The 18,451-nt window shown below is 52.7% G+C and overlaps 1 protein-coding gene across 6 annotated transcripts in view; it reads right to left on the bottom strand.

Moving 5' to 3' along the window:
• Positions 1 to 244: 244 nt before the first annotated feature.
• The window catches only part of WDTC1 (WD and tetratricopeptide repeats 1), a 72,305-nt gene continuing 54,098 nt past the window's right edge, over positions 245 to 18,451 (bottom strand). For 3 of the 6 annotated variants that reach the window (XM_049712111.1, XM_033422476.2, XM_033422477.2), the window contains exons 6-16: positions 17,171 to 17,361; positions 14,545 to 14,727; positions 13,285 to 13,379; positions 12,837 to 12,952; positions 11,449 to 11,524; positions 10,735 to 10,843; positions 9,766 to 9,939; positions 6,446 to 6,681; positions 4,833 to 5,013; positions 3,700 to 3,892; positions 245 to 2,262 (exon numbers count right to left, since the gene is read on the bottom strand). In XM_049712111.1, the coding sequence (XP_049568068.1) occupies positions 2,065 to 2,262; positions 3,700 to 3,892; positions 4,833 to 5,013; positions 6,446 to 6,681; positions 9,766 to 9,939; positions 10,735 to 10,843; positions 11,449 to 11,524; positions 12,837 to 12,952; positions 13,285 to 13,379; positions 14,545 to 14,727; positions 17,171 to 17,361 (1,752 nt within the window). In that variant the 3' untranslated portion in view covers positions 245 to 2,064. The remainder of the gene's footprint in view (positions 2,263 to 3,699; positions 3,893 to 4,832; positions 5,014 to 6,445; positions 6,682 to 9,765; positions 9,940 to 10,734; positions 10,844 to 11,448; positions 11,525 to 12,836; positions 12,953 to 13,284; positions 13,380 to 14,544; positions 14,728 to 17,170; positions 17,362 to 18,451) is intronic. The other 3 variants (XM_033422479.2, XM_004266619.4, XM_004266618.4) reach the window with 3 other exon arrangements.

Below are 18,451 nucleotides of genomic sequence, written 5' to 3' on the forward strand. Positions count from 1 at the left end.
CTTCAACCTCCTTATTTTACAGATGAGAAAACAGCCCAGAGAGTGAAAGCTGATTATTATTGCAAATCACAGCCACCAGTGCCGGGCTCTGCACTTGGCCCTGCTAGGCTGGTGACCCTCCAAGGCAGGCCCTATTCTACCCAGTAGAGGTGTGGTTACTCAAAGTCACAGAGCTACAGAGGTGAGATACTCTCACTTTGATCCCAAGACGCATTTGCACCCCACAAATGCCACCAGCCACACCTAGAACAAAATGGTTTTAATCAATTGCGTCACCCTCACTCTCCTGGGAGCGGAGCAACAAAAAGGCTCGGCTCCTGCCCCCAGAGGACAGTAAGGCTTATGTGTCTCTCCACACGGCAGGGCCCAGGCTGGGCAGGCAGAAGGCAGGGACAGAGGAAATGGCGGGTGGCTCGAACACAGGAAAGCAAAGGGGCCCCTGCTAGTCCTTGGGCCCCAGGGCCCAGCCCCAGTACTCCCGCTCTCCCCTCCCGGCTGGAGAAAGGTCGTGGAGAAGAGACAGGGGAGCAAGTCCCAGCAGCAGGAGAAGCAGCAGCAGCAGCTGTTTCCTTCACCAATAAATATACTTCATTACCAAGCTAGAAGAGAGGGGTGGGAAGAGGGACGGGGGGGGGGGGGGGGGGGGGGGAGAGGAAGGGGGAGAGGCTGCCACCTGTGTTGCTGGGATTAAAGCAATGACGAGATGGTGCCAGACCCCCACCACTATCCTCACCACCCCCCACTCCCACCCCTCATCTTCTCAAAACTGTGAAAAAGCTTTTAACATGGCCCTGCTGTCTACAGGGCTTTTCTGAAGCCTGGCCGAGAGGAGGCACCTGGCAGAGTCAGGGCGGAGGGAGGGAGGGAGGGAGGGAGCGAGGGAGGCTGCTTCTCCCCAGAGGCTGCAGCTGGAGGGCTGGAGCCAAGTGAGCCCTGAGGGGAGTGAAGAGGGAGAGGGGAGGAAGGATGAACCAACTACGGGAGCAGCTCCTGAGCTGAGAGCCAAGGGGGCAAAGAGGGAGGTCTGGTGAGTGGTGGGGTGACCGCTGCATCCAGTGTAAAGCTCAGGCTGCTGAGGAGGGAGGGGCTGAGTTAGGGGCTTCCCCACCCGAGTGGCTCAGGAGACCCACCCCCTCCCCCCAGAACAGCAGGGGACAGAGAAAAGCCATCACTTCTTTGGTCTTTGTGGCGGCTCAGCATGTGGGATGGGAGGGAGGGCACAGAGGGCCTGGAAGGCTCCTAGCAGGGAGTGCCATCTCAGCAAGAGGAGGCTGGCTGGGAGCTCTGGCAGGAAGGTCACAGTGAGGCTGAAGAGCGCCCGAAGGAAGAGTGGCCTCCAGGGTGCAGAAGGGCTGGCACGGATGGGTGGGGAATGGTGGGGCGCCCCACACTGCCAGGGCCCTTGGGAAAGGCTAAGCCCCCGGGGTGGCCAGCGAGGGCAGGCGCAGGACCCAGAGCCAGTGCCTGGGAGGAGGGCAGGGACGCTGTACTGCAAGGAAGCGGTGGCTTGACCTTGCCCCTCCAGGGCTCCCATCCTTACTTCTGTTTCCACCCTGACAGAGTGGCTCTGCAAGGAAGGGGGCACCCTATGCTTTTTCAGAACCTTCCCTGAAGACCAGGAGGGAGCTAGCCTTGCCTACCAGAAGCGAGAATGGTAACAGGTCAAGGCTAGCCCTTATGGACTGGGAATTCCACTCCCCTTTCTGCTGCCAACTGAAGGGTAGGGCAGTCCTTGAAGACAGCTTCAGCCCTTGCCTCCCCACCCGAGGCAGGCCGGAGCCCTCCAGGGACACGGAAGTGCAAGGTGGTGGTGGGCATGTGGAGGGGCTTCTCCTCCTGCTCTTCTGCTCAGGGCTGGGGCCAGTCGAGGGGCAATTGCCCAAAAGTCCAAAAGCCAGCAAGTTGTAGCAATCCCCACCCCCAATGCCAAACTAACAAACAAAACAGGGAAAAGGAAAAAATGGGGGGAAGGGGAAGACAAACCAAAACAGAACCCCCTGACCTCCTGCCCAGGGGCGGAGGACCCAGCCGGTAGCAGGGGCTGGGGACCAGGGCTAGGAGGGCCTAGCTGGGCCGGCACTGCACCTGGCCCTCGGAGCTGTCCTCATCGTCAGAGGCCCCAGCACCCGCACTGCTCAGGCCTGTGATCCGATAGCCCATGTTGAGCAGCATCACCTCCAACGGGTCCGCATTCATGCGCCGCTGGTTGGCCTGGGAAGCACCCTCCATGTCCTCCACAACTCGGCCTGTGAGGTCTTCACTCTGTGGGGGGGAGGCACACATACTACTGGGATATATGTGCAGGGGAGACACACACACAGACTGAGCTATACGTATGGAGAGGGTATGTACATACCAGGAGATGTATATGGGTATATCCACGTGTGTCCATGCATAGAGGGGAATGCATCCTGGGATATGTATGGGACAAACACACACACACACACACACACACACACACACACACACACACACACACACACACACACACACACACACACACACACACACCCCAGGCTGTATGTGAGGGAGATGACACACCACACGGGGTTGTACATATTGGGGTTGGGGGGCACGTGGTAATATACACTTGGAGGAGACACAACACACTGGGATATAAACTGGGGGGAATACACATAGCAGGGTATACACTGGAGACCCCACGCTGGAAAATGATGAGGACATACCACATCAAGACATATACGGGGAGCACACCACGTAGGGTTATATATACGGGGGTGGCATACATGGACATAAATGAGGGAGGATTCACACCAGGATATGCTGGGCACACAAACTCTATACCTGAGGTGGGAGCACAGATATAACTCCCCCCACCCCACTCCCAAAGAGGATTCCTTTATCCTCCTTTTCCTCTCCCCCCAAGGAAGGGTCCTATAGGGTTTCTCTCTTTAAAATTCATAGAAAATTAGACACAGCTCTTGACTTCTGTTTTGCCAGCTGGGAAGAGGGAGGAGGTGGGGCAGAGGGCAGGGGGCCAGGCCACCTGACTACCCACACTGACTACCACACCGTCCTAAGTGTCCCTGTGGGCCGGACACACCACAGGCATCACTTCTTTAATCCTCAGAGCAACCTTCTGAGGTGGTAATGTCATTCCCATTCCAATGTACAGATGGTGAAAACCTGGATCAGAGATGGTTGAGTCCCTCAGGCAGTAAGTGGAGGGACCAGGATTCAAACTGAGGCCCATCAGACTCTAAAACCTACGTACTTCTCGTGTGACTGAGGGACAGGCCTCCGCACAGCTTCTGGGGGACACAAGGCAGTGGTATACGAGGGGCAGGGTACCTAGGGAGCCTCTGAGGTGCCGTTCTCATCAAGTGGTGTTGGAGCTGATCTGGTTCCCTCCCTGCCCTCCCGCACCCAGTCCTCGGTTGCTGTTTCCCATATGTGAGTCTCACCTGTGCCAGCTGGCTCGAGGATATGCCCCTGGAAGGCAGGAGACAAGTCTTGCCCCTGGAATTGCCCACTTCATGTGGAGCTTTCAGAGCTTGCTGGCTCCCACCCTGATGCAGCCTGGGGCCCTGGGGTGAGAGCTCACTCATCCTAGCAGCTCCTAGCCTCTGTGTGACTCACTGCCCTTCCCAACCCTCATGGGCTCAGCTGGAGGCCTCACGTAGGGTCCATCCCTACCTTCCTCCCTGTCTGGCATCTGCCACCTTGCCGCACCCTCACCTCTGGCCGGGGGTTCCACAGCCGCACAACGGGGTCGATGCCGCTGGTGGCCAAGAAGCAGTAGCTGGGGTGCGGCTGCAGGCAGTTGACGATGGACTCGTCTCCCTGGAGCACGCGGACCAGGTTGGTGGTCTCCTTTTCCCAGATGAAGAAGGAGCCGTCATCAGAGCCACTGACGATGTATTGAGCATTGCTGGCGGGGGGGCAAAGGGCAGGGAGGTCAGGTGGGGTACTGCCCTGTGGCCTCAAGCAGAGGCTGCATGGCTTAGGGAAAGGGAGAGCAGGGAAGTCTGGAGCCACTCGGCCCCCCGAACTCTGGGGTCTTTACCTGACTCGGAACTCCCATGCACACGGTAATTCTCTCCACACTGCAGAGCGGTGTCACAGCTCAACTGTTCTCTTAAACTCAGGGTCAGGGACTGCCTAGGTCTCTCCTACTTACTCTCCCCCGAAGTACATTATAAGCACCCTGGGTGCCAGGACCAGATGGTGCATTTCTTAGGTCTCTGGGAACACTCCTGCCTAAGCCTTCCCTCAGTAGTCCTAGCCTTCCTGGATCCAGACCCTGAAATCCTACAGCACATCTGCCCCTGATACACCATTGACGTTTAGAAGGGATCTTGACGGAGACTCTTAATTCACATTCGTGTATCTCGCCTACCCAAAGAAAGTACAGCATCTACAAAGGAGGGTTGGGGGTGATGGTGTCTGAGACATGGGCTAGGTCCCTCAGTACTGGGGGCACAGTTCTAGGCACAAAAGATTGCCAAGACTGACAGCCTATGAGGGTGCCTGCCCAAGGCTCCAAGCAACCAGATAAAGAACCCAAGCTCTGGCACGTGGGCGCACGGGGAGCAGGAGGTGCGGGTAAGGAAGAGTCCAGGTGCTGCACTGGATGCTTCCTGGGTCACCTCATTAGTCCTTGTTATGGCCCCTTGAGTGGGGAGGGCTGGTTTCATTTCATAGGTGAAGAAACTGAGACCCACTGAGATGAAGCCATTTGCCCAAGGGTACAAAGGCAGAGCTGGGATGTGAGCCTTTTCTGAAAGCATTGTGTCCCCATGCCCCCCACCCCCACCCCAACCTCCTGCTGCCAACTGGGCTGTGCCCTCCTCCTCTTCAGGGCCTCAGACCTGCCAAAGAAATTGGCTTCCTTGATGTCTGTGGTGGTATTGCAGTGGCCACAGTAGCGGAACTGATAGTCGTAGCTTCGCTCCCGCAGCACCATCTCGTCCTCTGAGATGGAGTCCTTGCGGCTCGTGCTGCGGAGGCGGACGGGGCCGCTGCCACCACCACCAGCTCCCTTCTTCTCGTCTGAGGGCAGAGAACAAGGAAAGGTGAGAGTCCTGTCCCTCTCTCGCCTCCCCCACTTTTTCCCCACCCTTGACCCGGTTTTCGGTCCAAGCAGTAAGCAATGTAGGGCTACCCGTCTCTACCTCTTCCCTGGAAAACTGGGAACAACTATGAGAAAGAAGCATCTTTGGATCCTGGCCTTGAGGGTGTTCAAGAGGAGACCTCTGATGCCAAGAGGGCCTTGGCTTAGGTCCCTGAATAACGTCTGGAAGCCCCAAGGATGCACAGACCCAAGGTCTGTTTCTGTGGATGTGAGAGGCAGGGAGGGGAGGGTAAAGCACTGCCAAGAGAGCCTCGAGGGGGTGATTTTTCTAAATAGATCCATAGCTCTGAAGGCATAAGGTCCAAGCCCTCCCTCTCTCGCAGACAAGTTATCATGGATCCAAATGAGGTACTAACCGGTTAAAATCATACCTGTATTCTTAGTGCCCTGTTCCTGCCTGCTTCAGGGACTTGGCACGTGCTGGTCCCTCTGCCAGGAACTCTTCACCTCCCACAGCTACACTCTGCATCTAGTTAACTCTTCCTCTGCATCCTCAAGGTCTCAGCCTGAATGTCTCTTCCCCAAGAACCCCAGGATGCCATCAAGCCCTCCCCGCCACACCTGCACCCTAGCAGGGCCGCAGGGCATTCTTTATTCCTCCATCGCTTGGTTCCTTCACTAGGCTACAGACTCATGAACACAGAAATTCCATCTGACTTGTTGCCAGATATATTCCCAGGACCCAGCACAGTGCCTGGCACTGTTCAGACTAATGAATCAGCCCATGGTTAGTAAACTGCAAAGGAGACAGGGAGGATCCATGTCTGCCCTCAGTGAGCTCCCCTCTCGTGTTTGTAGACCACACAACTACCTAGTTTACTCTCCAGTGCTACCCAGGTGACCTGGGCAGGGCCTCGAATGCTCTCTGCAAATAGGCAGCAGGTTCGGAGAGGCTGTGCTTTGCCCAAGGTCACATGGTTTCACATGGCAGAGCTGAGATTGGAACTGAGGCTCCACACCTGCGCCCAAGGCATTTCTGCTGCCCTGTGCTGCTGTTTCTTTTGCACCCAGGCAAACTGGAGCAAGTGCACCCCAGCCAGTTACCCTGAACTCAGATCCCAATGGAATGGCCAAGGCCCTGTCTGTGAGCAGAAGAGAATGACCTGCGAGGCACACTGGGCTCAGCTGACTCCTATCCTGAGTCCCAGGGGGAATACACCAGGTGCCTTAAACATGTTATTGCTAATCCTTGTCTCAAAGAGACCAAGTGACTGTCTCAAAGTCATGTGGCTTCTCAATCAGTACGTAAGCCAAGGCCTCTCCTATCTCAGAACTATGTCCTCTCCAGAATGTCACTGTAGTACCGCAAATAGATAGAGTGACAGCAACCCCGCCTCAGTGCCGACTCACCACCATCATTTTTGGAGAAGAGGGCGGCCGTGATGTCGCGTCCCAGTGCATCACAAGCGCTGCTATGGGCCTGCTCCGGGAACTTCCCTTTGAAATCATCCAGGCACTCCAGGGCCTCAGCCACGTACTTGAGCTCAAAGAGGCATCGGGCCAGGCGGAAGTGCGCCTTCAGGTGGCATGGGTTTAGGGAGATGGCCTTGAGGCAGTCCCTCAGGGCATCGTAGTGGTCACCATCCCTGGGAAGGCAGGGGAACGTGGCTTGGAGGTGGGGCCACGCGGCAAGCAGGGAGTCCCCATTCCGTCTCCTGCGCTTCCTGCGTCCACCCCAGCCCACCTTTGAGAGATCTCAGGGAAAGGGTACTTGGGGATGAAGAGAATCCTGGCTCAGCCCAGGCCTTGCTCCCCAGGAGACAGACTACGTTAAGAAGGCAAGCCAGGAGCCCCGAGGTCTTGGCAGGGTAGGTAGAGGGTGGGAGGTGGGTGTGAGGCAAAAACCAGTGTCCGGCTGCCCTCTGCTGGACACAGCGTGCAACTGCGCACCCACTCACCCCAGGCACCCGCAGCTCTGCAGCAGAAGGCCTGGCATCTTGCCCGCCTCAGGCTCCCCAAGCTCTCCTTCTCCCTTCCTCTATCCACCTCCTCAAATGCCCCCGGCTGGCCTTCAAAGCCATGTCCAAGGCGGGGGGCCCTCAAGGACAGTTCTGTGCTCCGGGGAAGCCAGAAGGGCCAGGCTGGGGACTCAGGGTCTGACCAGCAGGCAGCAAGCCCTCAGCCAGACCCCCCTCTGTCCTGGCTGACTGATCCACAGCAGCTGTGGCCTCTACCTCCCAGGGCTGGAGGATGGGGCCTGACAGTCTGGCAGAGTCAGTCCTCTGGAAGCTGATGGCGGGGGTGGGGTGGGGGGCGGGCAAACACCAGGAGCTCCAAATCACCCACACTGACTTCTCCGAACTCCCGAAGCATGGATACGGGGAAGTGGGAATGGTTTTGGGGGGGTGGGGATGGGCCAAAGAAAAAGCCCCCCCTTCTCCCACCCTGTGCCGGAATATAAAATACACCTTCCCCCAGCTCCACAGACCAGTTCCCACCTCTTATCTGGAGAGCCAGGCGGGTCACAGGAGCCACTTCTCCTTTGGGAGCTGTGGGGTTTTTTTTTGTTTTCCTGCTGGGTTGAGGTGGGCCTAGGACCCAACTGTGCTACGCAGCACTCCCTAGAGCTGACGTTCCCTCCACCAAGGCACAGCTCACAGCTCCCCTGCACGAGGCCAGAGCAGGCCCAACATGGGAGCTATCCTCCTGACCCTCCTTCTCCTACAGCGCTCAGAGGAAGCAGCGGTCCTTGGAGCGGCCATGCTCAGACCAGGAGCAAGCAGCGCAGCCAGGGTGGGGGCAGGCAGGAGACAGAGTGCTTCAACGGCACGGCCTGCGTCAGAACGGGTGGCTGTGACGAAGGAGCAGGCGCTGTTTGGAAAGCCAATTACTGCCTGCAAGGTGGCCCTCAGAGCTCCTGGAGAGAGCCAGACCAGAGAGCAGCCAGGTGCCAGAGGGTGACCGCTCCCACTGCATCCAGGAGCAGATGGCAGCCCTGGGAAGACTGGCCCGGGACAGAATGTGACATTCTGGGGGTCACTGGCAGGCATGTGGGGCTGGGGAGAGAGCAGGCTGGGCCCAGGGCTCACCCATCCAGACTCACTGCCAGATCAATCTCCCTGAAAAGACAGCCCTCAGCACAGCCTCTCCTGCTCAAAACTCTTCAGAAGCTGCCCATCGTCCACGGAATCAAGGCCAAAACGCCACTGCTCTGCATTCCAAGTCCTTCCCAGGCTGGCCCCAGGCTACCTCACAGACTCATCTCCTGCCAGTCCCAGCCCAAACCCTGTGCTCCAGCCAAATGGATTTGTTGTTCTGCAAACAAGCTCTTCAGTCAGCCCCCCACCCCCACGCCTTTGTTCACACCATTTCATCTCCCTGGGAATGTCCTTCCCCCACAGTCCCCTCCTCCTTGCTTCTCCGTCTAAGCCTGCTGACACGGAAAGCCCATTCAGACATCACATCTTCCTGGTGCTTCCCTGATCCCCAGTTAAAGTGACCTAACTTTTCTTGATGCCCACAGCACTTCACCTGATCATTCAAAGACTTACTGCTTCCTGCCTCTTTGGTGATGAAGCATGTCCACATCTTTATCCCCTGTCCAGAGACTGGGCACTCCGGAGCACAAGAACTCAGAGTGACAGAACTTTGTGTCCCTAGTTCCTAGTGCATAGTAGGAATTCAGAGAACATGGTGAGGATACCCATGGATTGGGAAATCATCAGTCTCTCTTAGCAAGAATGCAGGAATGAGGCAGCTCTTAGCCTAGAGCCTGATTGAACACCACTGCATTCTACCCACCTGCTGGGAAAGAGGGGCAACACACCTCAGGATGGCCCCAAAGCTGTTGTCTCCTGGGGTTGGCTGCCATCTGAGCCCTTGGCAAGCTCCTGATGCCTGAGCTAAGGCCCGTGGGGGCAGCATCGTTCCGAACCCCCATCCACCATCCTGCTGACTTGGGTGGGTTTCTTAAGCTTCCCTCTCTGGCCTGACTAGTTGCAGCCAGACGATGGCACACCAGCTGGCCTGTCTGTCTGGGCAGAGCCAAGGGATGCCAGACGGAGCAGAAATGGCTGTGGGCCCAGCTTTATCCATCTCCCATCCTGGCCCTGGCTGGGGGATGGGGTCTGCCTGCCTGCTTGCCTGCTGGTGCTGCAGGCAGAAGGGCCAGGGGCCCTGGTGGTCTCCAAAGATAAAGGGTTCTTCAGGATATGGACCTACTACTCCCTTACCACCAGCCACTACAACTCAGCAAGACCCACAGACAGCTTTGGATGTCTAGGATCTTGTTCGTGTTTGGTCCAAACGGTCCAAGAGCATAGGAAAGCAAGCCCCAAGGTCAAGGAGCTGCAGAATCATTTCAAACAGATACCAACTGAATTCACCAAATGCCTTATTTCCATCTAGCAAGATTCTACTGCTCCTTCAAAGTCCAATTCAAGGCGCAATTCTCCAAGAGTGGGGATTAACCATTCTCCCAATTCCTACTTCCAGTGGTCACAGCACTTCCTAACAAAGCACCATGTTGAAGCTACTTGTGAACATGTTCCACTTAACTGTGAGCTTTCTTGGTGTTTGAGGCTTCCTGATTAATGAGTCAGGCACTTGCCCACCACTAACCTGGAGGTGGGGAGGAGAAGCCTGGGCCTAAGAAGCCCTAAGAGGCAGCAGGATGTCACTGCTACCTTCCATGGATGCCTCAGCAGCTTGTTCCCATCAGGCCCACTCACCACTTGCGCTTCATGTAGGCAGCAGCTCGGTTCCCGTAGAGCATGGCATTGTGAGGGGCCCTCTGCACGGCCTTGCTGTAAAGCTGGATGGCCTGGGTCCACTGCTGGCAGGCAAAAGCCTCATTGGCTTGCTGTTTCACACGCTCCAGGTATGGGGGCAGCTCTACCTGGGGGCTGTGAGGGAACAGAGCCAAGTCAGGCCAACCAAGGAAGGCCAGAGGAGCCTCTCAGTAAGTCTGTAGCCCTGCCTGAAGGCCACTCAGGTTTTCCCGGTCCCTGGGATCTGCACTGTCATCTAAAAGAGGGTACCACTCCTATCCTCGGCCTGGGTTATTGTGATAGGTAATGGTCACAATTCCAGATGCTCTGAGCCAGTGGCGGGGGGGCGGGGCGGAAACAGGGAGAAATGAAGCTGTCCTGGACAGGTTTAATGGAATTCTTAATCAAACTCCTGGGCATGAAAGTAGCTGACACCTACAGCCTCCATGCTGAGCCGAACCTCGTTACCATCCAAGTGCCTCTCATGGATCTCTCTATAGATAATTACGTTTCTCTCAAGGGCTAGAGGATCTGGACACCTCTGTATCCAAAGCCCAGCACAGGGCCTGGAAGTGAACAGAGGCTAGAAGATGCTATGAATGGAGAAAATATAATGGGGGAGGCCCGTCTGTGTGGGACCCCTTTATAGGAGGGAGCCCAGTGCTAAGAGGAGCTAGCCCCTGGGTCCTGGCGCCAGCTACTGGTATCAAGGGACCAGAGCTTCAGATTGAGCATGACTGGAGTCCTACCAGGAAGAAGTGGCACTGGGACCACTAGCCACAGTCCAGAAGCCTCTTTGCCCCAGTCCCCTGACTCTGGGGTGTATGCCTGGGTGGGGGTCAGGAGGAAGGTTTACAGGACATGCCCTCCCTCCAGTCCAGTGGGGTGTAACTGGGGCTGGGAAGGTTGGGAAAGTCAGGCTGGCCTCACCTGACATGTCCTCTACTCTCTGGCAGCCGGAAGCCGTTGCTGTGAAGGTGCAGGCCATTGGACACACCGTTGGACACACCATTGGTGGACATCTTGCCATTCTGAACTTCTGGGAGGGGGTGGGCAGAAAGGAACAGCAACAACTTAGGAGAAGGTTCTCATTTCTCCTCAGCAGCCCTCCAGCTTCCACCACAGGGTCTGATGGTTCCATTGTGGGGCTATCCCCCCAGGGTAGGTCTATTCCCAGAAAGCAGGCAAGGACATAAAGAAAAGCCTGTGCGCCCTCTGCTGGCTGAAGCGGGACACAACTTCAACTTGGCATTAGCTGGGGGTGGGGATGGAGTGGGGGGTGAGGATGGAGTGGGGGGTGAGGAGGTGCCTAAAACAACTGTAGGCCCCAGGAAGAAATCAATGAGGAGACTGGTCCAGGACGAGAAGGGAAAGACAATTACTTCAGGCCCTCAAGAGCCAAGCCACGGAAAGAACCTGCTTTTTCGGAGGGAAGTGAAAAGGGCTGTGACGCAAACCCCTTTGACAGACCTCTCTGACCTAATATTACCTTCCTTCTTACTGTACAGGGTTATTTCAGAGAATCTACTCCTTTTGCAGGATCACAGCCAGCACAAGGTAAGTGGCAGGCTTCTCAGCAGAGGCACTGTACACTCATGCTCCCCAGCAGAGATGCCCTAAAGGATACCCGAAGGGAGAACTTACCCCCTGAGGAGTGGCATTTTCTAGGCAAGAGGAAGGTGTACGGCCGCTGCTTGTAAGTCAGGTCAAACAAATAGACCTAGAGTGCAGGGGTCAAGAAAAGAATGGACACTGTGAGGCAAGAATGTGGCTGGACTGTGAGTGAGGCCTGGGTGGCTCCCAGGAACACAGCTGAGTGTTGAGCAGGGAACCATCAAGTGAGGGAGAAGGGGTGTTTCTACGGAGCAAACCTCAGGCAGGAAAATCTCGCCAGTTCCTGGCCCTTAGGGTGGATGGCCTGAAATACTGTCATTACTTCGAATCACATGTTTATTAGGTCGACAAGGTCCTCAGAGGTCTCATGTTATAGATGGGAAAACTGAAGCCTCAGAGCAGAGAAGCAATTTGCCCAAAGTAACACTGCTAGTTACTTCCCTCAGTAAATATTAGCTATTATTACTTACTATTTATTGAATTCTTACTTTGCTCCAGGACCTCTGCTAAGTGTTTTATATGGCTTTTTTTCATTTCATCCTAGAACTGCCCCCCCGCCCCACGAAAAGGTACTATTATCATCACCCCCTGAACAGATGAAGAAATGTAGGCTCAGTGTTTAATTAATTTATCCAGGGCCATAAAAGCAGAAGGTGGCACAGTCAGGACCCAAAACCGAGTCTGTCTGGCTCCGAACCACTCTGCTAGACTGCCTCGCCAACTCATCTTTATGCTACCTTTAAGCCAGGTGACAGCTAAGCAACCTGAAGCCAGAGCCCTCTTCTGAACTCAAGGGCTCACCTAGTCTCCATCCCATTTCTCTTGTGTCACACCTTGACTTTAAATGTCATCAACGGTTTCACTTGCCATGTCGCTCCCATCAGCCTAGGATGGATCATATTTCACGTTTGTTTCCCTCGTGTTCATGATAATGCTACCCCCAGAGTAAGTACTCAGTGACTTTGTAGAGTAAATGAATTTTTGCAAGGCTTACTAAATATCCTGACTGAGAGATTGTAAACAGAAGGGTTAGCAACCTGCCGTTATCAAAGAACACTTCCCAAAGCTGGCCCCAAACTGCAGCCTGGCTGCATGCTCTGAGCCCCAGGATTTCCTCCTAGGAAGATAGAAGATGAGGAAACCAAGGTTCAGGAAAATGAAGAGAGTTGTTCAAAGTCACAGTACACAGCTAGTAAACAAAAGGCCAGCATCTGGAGACAAGTCTGTCAGTTCTAAGCCTGACGCCTCTCTGGGAATATTGCAAAGATGCCATGGCACTTCCACATTTCACAGTAACGTCATTTACAATGAGGCTTCTTGTCTGCCTCATGGTAGGGGGTGTGGGGTACACAGCCCTGGCTGCTGGGTACGAGGGTGGGAGGGGGAAGGGCAGGGCCACGTTGGGCAGCCATCCATACCTGCTCTCCTCCCATGTTGACCAGCAGCTCTGTGCCATTGGGGCTGAAGGTCACATAGGTGGCGACCAGCACTCTCAGACGGTTGTTGTAGTCGGGCAGCTTCACTGGCAGGTGACCTGCAGGGAACAGCCCTGTTACCCTAGTGTGAGGCTTCCAATCCCTCCCAATGTTGAGCCCTTACTATATGAACTGGGCCAACTGTGTTATATGCTTTATCTCATTGAGTCATTACAACCCCATTTTACAGAAAAGAAATTAAGACTCCTCAAGGGTAAGTAATTTACCAAAGGTTGTAGGATAGCTGGTCACTGACAGTCATCAAAGCCCAGGTCTGTCTGATTCTAAACCCCTTGCTCTTGGTCACCATGCCATGCCGCCTCCTTGCACTGCCCCACAGACAATCAGCACCCTGCCAAGAGTTTAGGGCCAGAGTTGGGCTGAGCCCTACCTGCTACGTAATACTGGGCTGCACCATCCGGAAGGGGCTTCTGCCGGTCACAGAAGGTGTGCACACCTGCTGAAGGGCTCTGCTTCATGCTCTTTCTGGTGGGAAGGCAAACCATATAGGTTATAAGGCCTAACAGTACTCCTGGCTAGACCATACCACACTTCCTGGAGAAAAACCCAAGTGTATATCCCTGGAGAGATACAGGAGGAGGTACCTTTCTTCCTTATCTCAGCACCCCCAAAGGTCCACCAACTAGACAGCTGTGGACACATATATTACAGTGCTTTATAAGTAGGTCCCACCTACTTGTCTTGGTTCATGGCCACCCTATTACTCCCATTTTACAGATGAGGAAGCTAAAAGCTCAAGGCCCGCCCTAAGTCATGCAGTGTGTGCAGAGCAATAGTGGTCACCCAAATCCACAAATGAAAGTAATGCAGGCCAGAAGTTTCTGCACTTGTCCCAGGAGTCCACTGAAAACCCAGGCTGGCGGAGCCGCTCAGGTCTGGGACTTCTGTGGAGATTCTGAGTATATTCTACTTTTGTTTAAAAAAAAAAAAGAATAAAGTAGAATTATATGTACAAATAAAGGAATTACATGTATAAGATTATAACTCTGTACATACACTCATAGTGAAAGAACAAGCAGAAAATACTATATACAGTGATTTCTTTCAGGTAATGGAGTATGGGTAATTTCTTTAATATACTTTTCATATTTTCCAAAATAAGCATGGATTAAATTTTTTAAAAAAGAATCACAAAATTACAAAAACCCACCTCAGGGCTTCCCTGGTGGCACAGTGGTTAAGAATCTGCCTGCCAATGCAGGGGACATGGGTTGGAGCCCTGGTCCGGGAAGATCCCACATGCCGCGAAGCAACTAAGCCCGTGCGCCACAACTACTGAGCCTGTGCTCTAGAGCCCGCGAGCCGCAACTACTGAGCCCACGTGCCACAACTACTGAAGCCCACGCGCCTAGAGCCTGTGCTCCGCAACAAGAGAAGCCACCGCAATAAGCCCGCGTGCCGCAACGAAGAGTAGCCCCCGCTCGTCGCAACTAGAGAAAGCCCGCACGCAGCGACGAAGACCCAATGCAGCCACAAGTAAATAAATAAAATAGATACAACATTAAAGAAATAAAAAATGTAAAACAAAAAGCAAAAACAACCCACCTCAAAAAGAAGAGGGCATGGCAATGAGGGAAAGGGGCAGCAGGTTCCGGGTCCCCTTGCCCACGGGAGGCCGCGCTATTCATACCTGTGGTTATGGATCATGCGAATGTCATAGAGCCTCACAAAGGGCCCACTGGCCCCCACTGCCAGGCAGTTGTTGTCCTGGGGGTTGACGGTGAGGCACTTGGCCTCTACCAGCTGGCCACAGTACTCTGTCAGGTCAATCAGCACCTCCGAGTGTTTGCTGTTCTCCCGAAGGTCATACTGGCTGTGAGAGAGGACACAGGGGGTTGGGGGTTGTGTCCATGGGTGGAAGGCAGGGGAGAAGCCAAGGCCCAAATGCAAAGGAATTGGGAGTGGCTTTGAACCTGTTTGTAAATAATGTCAAAAACTACTCCCATTTCTTGAGTGCCCACTGTGTGCTAGGCACCTGTAGTAGGCTTCACACACATTCTGTTTTATTCTAACATAACTCTTTAAGGTAGATACTACTAACCCCCTTTTTTTTTTTAACAGATATCAATATTATTGTTACTAAGTACTATTACTACTGACTACTAACACTTAGTGAGAAATTGCTTTGTGTCCAGTATTGTTCCCAAGTGTTATACATGTATTATCTAATTAAATTCTCACACCATCCCTAGGTACCACTAGAAGTTCAAAGAAGCTAAATAACTTGCCTGGACGACACTGCAGTAAGTGCAGGACTGAGATAGTGCAGAGCTGGAAAGACTGCATTTTAACCCCTCTGCTCTGATCCTTGATTAAGAATAATTCTATTCTTAACCTAGTTTCTTGCAGGAGATGAAAGAAGTATAGAGGTGACAGAAAAGAAAATCTGGAGATCATCTAAGAGCTACCTAGAAACACCAACTGCCAGGACAAGCCCAAGTCCCATCCGGGTGGTAAAGTCAGGCCAAAACATCCACCCAGCGTCAGCACACTCCTACTGGGGAACTGCTTTGATGCTGGGACACAGGCACATCCAGAGAATGGCGAGGGCATCATTCATGTGCTCACCCACCTCCGCCTAAACATCTCCAATAATTTCTTCATTGTTCACTTATCTTTCTAAGCCATCCTCACCAGACTGCTCTTCCTAAAATATTGTTTTTGTTGCATCACTTTCTTGCTCAAAAAATTGCAGAGATTCCTCAATACTTTTAGCATGAGTTTACTCTTTGTTTACTTCTATCAAACTACTCAGTCTGGTTTTCAAGACATGATTTCACATACCTCTCCAACCTTGCTCCTCAGTTTTCTAAGTGTGGGTCAGTTACAGCCTCAGAACTGTGTCCTGTATGTGGCACGTTTACCCATGCCTTCACAAACTCTGCTCAAGCTGGGGAGTCCACTCTGCTTTTCCTTGCCCATCCAAATCCTGTCTATTCTGGAAGGCCAGCTTGTGTTCACCTTCTGCTAGGACTCCTCGCCTGACTGTGCCTGCCCCTAAGTGCTTAGGCTCCTGCCCCATGCCCTAGGTTCTTAGCCTCTACCTGCTGCCCTGGCACAGTCTAGTCAGTCAGGGTCAACCAGCGCAACAGAGAGTTGGACCCGCCACCGACCAAATGCATTGTGTCTGCTAAGTACTGTGGCTAAAGTTTTACGGGCACTATCTCAATTTTAATGCTCAGGCCAACAAAAGAGATATTATGATAATTCCCATTTTATAGATGAGGAAACTGAGGTCCAGGGGGTGAAGTGATTTGCCCCAGACACTGAATGACAGAGGGAGGACTTGACTTGATCTGTCTGAGTTCTAGTTCATGTATGACTTAGACACCCCTCTTCCTCTGTAACAGGGAAGAGGGCACAAAGTCCCATAGCATCTCAAGGAAGGATATTAAAGCAGATTGTGGAGATAAGGAAAAAGTTCTAAGGTTATATGTGAAGAAAGGAGCTAAAGAAAGGCAATGAGACCATTTTAAGAAGAAGGGAAGTAGAGGCAAAGGTGTGACGATATAGGCCAGTGAAAAGGGGGAGAGTCCACTTAACCATTTCTGGCTGACTATGCCCCTCCCAGGAATATGCCCATTGAGCGACTGTTCAAGGGAAATGTATCAAGTGCCTCTATGTGCCAGGTATTGTGCTGGGCTCTAGGAACACAACCAAGGACAAGAAAGACATGGACAAGATGGACAAGACAGACAAAATGCTGAGGGAGTTTACTACTCAGTGAGGGACACAGACAAAAAAGTAAACCATCAAGTAAATAAAATAAAAGAACTATAGAGGGTGATTAGAGTTATAGAGGATACAATTAGGGCACGGAGACAAAGAACAATGGTGGGGGATCTATTTTAGATAGGATGGTCAGAGAAGGTGCTTCTCGGGAGGTGACCCTTAAGCTGTCTCCTTAGGGTAAGAAAGAGTTGAGAAAGAGCTGGGACTGAGAAAACCAGTTAGAGGGAACAGCAAGTATGAAGGCCCAGAGGAGGCAGACGGTGCATCTGAGATGGTGAGAAAGCCAGTGGGCTTGAATGTTGCTCAGGAGAGGGTAAGAAGTGGGGAAGGTGAAGAATAGGGTAAGTAAATCAGTGGAGTTTGTTCACTGCTAACTGTGCTGGGCAGACAAATGAGTCTGGAACTCTGTTGGAGGGAAGGAGCCAGGCCTGTGGAAGGAAGCAGTAGGGCAGATAGGATGGGGGAACCAACATGGAGTGGGAGCCGGGGAGGCACAGGCCCCACTCCCTGCCTCAGGCCCTCACCGGATAAGCCCATCCTCAGCAGCGCTCCAGAATGTGTTGGGCCACATGGGCGCCGTGGCGATGCGTTTCACCCGGTTTGTGTGGTCTCCAAACATGTGGATCGTCTCCTTTACTGTCAGGTCGTGGACATGCACCTTGGAGTCAGCTGCCCCTGTGATCAAGATGCGGTCCCCAGCGTGAGGCAGGAACTGCTTGGGAGAGATTGAAGAAGAGGTTGGCAGGTGGTGTGGCTAGGCCACGGAAGGAGACCAGCCTGGATGTTAGCACCTTTTTTTCCCTCTCCACATCAGATAAGAAAACGAGCCCATCCAAGACAATCCGCCAAGAAAACTTTGGATCTCGAGCATCAGCCTGTAGGCCCAAAGGTCAAAATCAGGATGTACACCTTTATTTCGCCAGAGCGGTCCTGACCTATGCCAAGCTGGACTACCTAAGGAACCCTCTTCCTCTGATTCTTCCCCAGGTAAGAGCTGAATGGATGATAATCATAGCTGTTACCGCTTACTAAGCATTTACCATGTGCTAGACATCGAGCAGGTAATTTATCTTGTTAATACTTACAATAACCCCATTAAAAATTAAGGTTCGGTACTAGCATTCAGGAGGACTGTCAATTCAAACTCAAGTCTGTCTGACTCCTATATGCCTCATGATGGCTACTTAATAAACTGGGGGTTAAGAAATAAATTAGTCTTGAAATGAAAAGGACTTTCAGTGTTATAAGGGAGTGGGTGTTTTAAATTGGTTCAAATATTTCTGGAGAACAATCTGGCAATAGGTAAGAAACATAAAAACTATTTCTATCTTTTGACCTAAAACTTCCACTTCTGAGAAATAATTCTAAAAGAAAAAAGGGGCCTATGCAGAAATGCTCCAAGTAGCGCTCCTTATAATGGCAAGTGCTGGAAATGGCTCAAAAGTCAGAACTTGGGGAAGGGCTGAGCATCAGAAGAATACATCTTTATGTGGCCATTATTCAAAAGGACAACCCCATCATTCTGGTGAAGTTGAGAACAAAATATTCCAGATCACATATGGCAAGGTCAAAATAGCCACAAACATAACTTTGATTAATAATTTTTAAAACGTATACAGTTCTATCACCTAGTGTTGAGGAAGAAAAATATTCGGGTGTGGTGTTAGTTGAGTTATTCTCTTCTTTCTTAAGTTTGAAAGATTGAATTATCTTTTTTTCTTAGTTGAAAAGTTTCTCCCAGCCCACAACAAGGCTGAATGGGTGCTGGGGTCTGGGGGGGTGGGGGAGAGGGTGTTGACATTTTC

This window comes from Orcinus orca, chromosome 1 (genome assembly GCF_937001465.1).
Source record: "Orcinus orca chromosome 1, mOrcOrc1.1, whole genome shotgun sequence".
Taxonomy (NCBI): domain Eukaryota; kingdom Metazoa; phylum Chordata; class Mammalia; order Artiodactyla; family Delphinidae; genus Orcinus; species Orcinus orca.